The sequence below is a fragment of the Gigantopelta aegis genome, chromosome 4, assembly GCF_016097555.1.
Source record: "Gigantopelta aegis isolate Gae_Host chromosome 4, Gae_host_genome, whole genome shotgun sequence".
NCBI classification, from domain to species: Eukaryota; Metazoa; Mollusca; class Gastropoda; order Neomphalida; family Peltospiridae; genus Gigantopelta; species Gigantopelta aegis.
Window position 1 is genome coordinate 49,517,741 of NC_054702.1, and position 4,079 is coordinate 49,521,819.

The 4,079-nt window shown below is 38.9% G+C and overlaps 1 protein-coding gene across 1 annotated transcript; it reads right to left on the reverse strand.

The window, feature by feature from the left end:
* Positions 1-380: 380 nt before the first annotated feature.
* LOC121372177 (riboflavin transporter 2-like) lies at positions 381-3,274 on the reverse strand. Its single transcript, XM_041498460.1, has 2 exons — positions 1,603-3,274; positions 381-842 (listed from the first exon to the last, which is right to left on the reverse strand). The coding sequence occupies exons 1-2, from the start codon at positions 2,815-2,817 to the stop codon at positions 651-653; spliced, it is 1,407 nt and encodes a 468-aa protein (XP_041354394.1). The 5' UTR covers positions 2,818-3,274; the 3' UTR covers positions 381-650.
* Between the last annotated feature and the right edge of the window lie 805 nt (positions 3,275-4,079).

Below are 4,079 nucleotides of genomic sequence, written 5' to 3' on the forward strand. Positions count from 1 at the left end.
TAAGTATTACGTAACCACCGGCTCGCCAGAGGGCGTATTCACTGCGATGGAACAAAATGGCTGCGCCCGTTATATATAATAACCGTCACATTTAACCGTGTTATTAATTAAATATAATAATATACTTCTTGATATTAAGTAATAATGTGCATTATATATCGTTGAATATGCATACCAGTCCAAAAGCATTGTGCGAGAATTCCTTTAAAACGGAATAAAGTTACAGATACTTTGAGGAGGTTCATTCGAATATGCATCCCCCTCCCCCGAACGACCTTTGCAGGTATATATACAGGCGCGTGCGCAGGGGGGGGGGGGGGGGGGGGGTCGACCCCCCCCCCCCCCCGCTCAAGGCGAAAAAGAATTTCATATCCCGATTTTTTACATTCCTGTGAAAGTAGCTCGGCTAGCCAGCAGAAAACACCTCAGAATAGCCCTAGAAGGGGTCAATTTTTCGCCAGACATCTCGACCCACCCCCTGCAAAATTTCCTGTGCACGCCCCTGATATATGAAACAATATGTAATAATAAGTAATAAGTCAATACCTTATATGCAAATACCTTTATGCAACAATTTGGTTATATTATTAAAATTATATTATGATGTTCTATTCAATAAATTAATGGACAACATATAACACTATTATCAGTCAACAAAACGATTTTTCATTGAACAGTTTTAGAATCCCAATCAGTATAAACGCAATAATATTTCCCAAAAGAAATCCAATTTCCATGGCAACACCAAACAAAGTCATTGATGTTTTGTTATTGTGCACTTTCTTGGCCAAACATAGCTTCAAATAGGCTAGCGAGTAGTTTTGTATACACCATACTCCGATCTGAAACGAGATAAATTAAAACTACATGTATAATTATTTAAATATGTATTGTGTAATACGAATTTGTTTTGTCAACATTTCATTATGATAAATGCGCTCTTGTTAGCTAATGCATGTTAATGTATGAAATACATTGAAATAAAGGTGTGTGTGTGTGTGTGTGTGTGTGTGTGTGTGTGTGTGTGTGTGTGTGTGTGTGTGTGTGACGCATGACCATCCTCCGTTTATTTGGTAAAGTTTACTAAAAAAAATCAGTTTGTTTTGTTTAACGACACCACAAGAGCATATTTATTAATCATCGGCTATTGGATGTCAAACATTTGGTAATTTTGACGTCTAGTCTTAGAGAGAAAACACGCCACATTTGTTTTCATTAGTAGCAAGGGATGTTTTATATGTACCATCCCATAGGCAGGATAGCACATACAACGGCCTTCGAAATACCAGTCGTGGTGCACTGGCTGGAACGAGAAATAGCCCAACTGGTCCACCGACGAGGATCGATCCTAGACCGACCGCGAACGATTTACTTCCGGGAGAGATCTACGTCCCGACCCCTAGTTTACTCAGAATGACTAATTCAAGCACTGTAAGACACCTCTCTCCCTCCCCTCCCCCCACTGATAAATGCTACGACCAAATTTGCTTATAACTCATCTTAATATTAATTATTATCCATCTTATGTAGCTGCTTAACATAGATGTGACTATGTATTTGGAATAAAGCGCGTGTACAAATGTGAAAATAAATATATGTCACCGTGATGATTGTCCCAGCTAAACGTCCAGCGAGAGGAGGGTTTGGACTTAGCGAGGCCACCACGACGATATATGCACTCAATGATGATGACAACGCTGTTATGCCGCCGATGATAGGCCATGACGTAACACTGAAAAACCGACCGGTGATCGACGCCATTGCGATGGCCGTGTTTCCAATGGTTATAATGAGGTGAAATGTCTTGTGACCATAAGGAAGACTATAATAAGTCCCAAGTGCGAATGGAAATGCACATATCTGCATCTGCACAAATGCTGCTAAAGCTAGCACATACCAATCCGGGGCATTGTGGGAATGTTTCCTAAGCCATGTTATAAAAGAATATCGGGCTTCATAGATGTTTGACTTGTGTGACAATTCTGTAGGTTGGTGGTCGTCGTCTGGTAAAGTGACATGGTCTTGTCTGGGCAACAACAAGTATTCATCCGAATCTCTTTCGTCTTGATCGTATGCTCGGAACGATGACTGACGTTTTGATTCAATGATTCCAGCCAAAGAAAGTGGGTTCCAGTTGAGTAATATAAACGACACTAGTGGGACCAGTGCAGTTCCAGCCAGTATTAAAATGTACACTTGAACCGGAAATAGCGGGTCTTCGTACACTGTTTGCTGCTTGTACTCAGTTCTGTTAACCAACGATTCGTTGGAAATAACCAATCTATTTTCTTCGCCGACCAGTTGCAGTTGACACGTAATGTGACCAGCACCTTGGACAAAAGCCAACATTGGACACACCATCAACCCGATTCCTTCCCCTATGAAATACGAAGCAACATATTCGGATTTCATCGTTTCTAAAATGGAAAGAAATATGATGCTGTACGCTCTGCCACTACATCCAAGAACGAAAATAACAGCGAAGAGACCGATCGAGTGAATTTCTCCTTCTATGGTGTATGTTTTCCGCCAAATAAATGACAGCACGATAAGCTGAAGAACTTGATTCATAAGCGCCGAACAAGCAAAATATTTGGAATTTTCCTTTTTGCACGTGCTAACGGCCAGAACAATTACTAGTGCAATGGGAAAGGCAACCGCTATGCAGATGTTAACGTAACTAGCGAGCTTCCACCCTTCCGGTAAGTAGTTGATCATGACTGGCATTTCGTTGATGATTCCCTCAATGTCCAGCCACAGAGACATCCCACAGAAGAATACAAGAATATGCACTACATAGTTATTCGATTTTGGCATAATGAACAGTTTATATAATACGATTTATATCGGCTATATTTATGTTTTGTTTGTTTTACAAGGTGACCAATGGCTTAGAAGTTATTTCAAAGATTATCACTTTCCAGCCAGTACTCCATGACTGGTATACCGATGGACATGGTATATGCTGAGCTATTTGTGAGAAATACTTCCCTTTAAACAATGTGTTTAGGTGCTGTACACACAAATCTGTTTCTATCCGTTGAAAGGTAATCCGTAATTGTCAGCTTCAACGAAACACGTTATCGATGCACCAAGATGAATATCCGTCTGCTTCTGGAGCTCACTATTTTATTGCGCAGAACTACACCGCTATTTAACACAGTTTGGTTTAAATGTTTCTTTTAATTTTCATCCCCAGTAGAAGTAGTCAAGTGCGAAAGTTTAGGCTTATTGTTCAGTTTGTAAAATACCTATCGAGCTATACAGAGCAATACTGAGCGTGGCATCTGGAAAAGGCTTTGTTTATTGTACCAGATGTTTCAGATACTTAAAAACGATCGTACAAATACTAGTACAATAAAATCTATACACCTTACACGCTGCATGCATGGTAAAGTGCGTTCTTTCCATTACACAGAAAATAGACGCAAATTCAATGCTTTAATGACGCGAAAAGGAACGCTTTAACGTCATTTTCTGTATTAAATATATAATTCATTACAATTTAAAAAAAATGTTTATGGATTTTTAATATTAGATGTAATTTATTATTTATAACATATTTATTTTGGAAGTTGTACACCTATTCACAAGACGATGCCATAATTGTGCTAGTGTACAATGTCCTTTACCTACAATTGACTGCCTGGCAAATATATATATATATTTTTTTAATTGCACAACCTCCTCCAAGAGTGCTGGATCCCCCGCTCTTTGAATTACTTATCTGAAATAAAATTTAATCATAATCATCATCATCATCATCATCATCATCATCATGTTCGTGCCTAATATATTCAAATAAAGATCAGTGACGTGATCCAGGACACCTCTCGCACCAAACCACCTAGATGTGCTCTAGCGGCGTCGTTAAATAAAACAAACTTTACAAACCACCTAGAATAAAAGGGAATTTATGCTGCGGAAGTAAAGGTCTGCACAGGAAATATTTCAACCAGTAGTGATTATAACTTGGCGATACGACGAGGCTAAATATCGAAGTTTGTTTTATTTAACAACACCACTAAATCATATTGATTTATTAATCATCGGCTGTTGGATGTCAAACATTTGGTAAT

Bases quoted from the DNA above. Each gene is read 5' to 3' on its own strand.
- LOC121372177 (XM_041498460.1), bottom strand. From the start codon at position 2,817: ATGCCAAAATCGAATAACTATGTAGTGCATATTCTTGTATTCTTCTGT. The intron at 843-1,602 runs GTGACATATATT...ATCTCGTTTCAG, and splicing joins TAGCTGGGACAATCATCACG to ATCGGAGTATGGTGTATACA.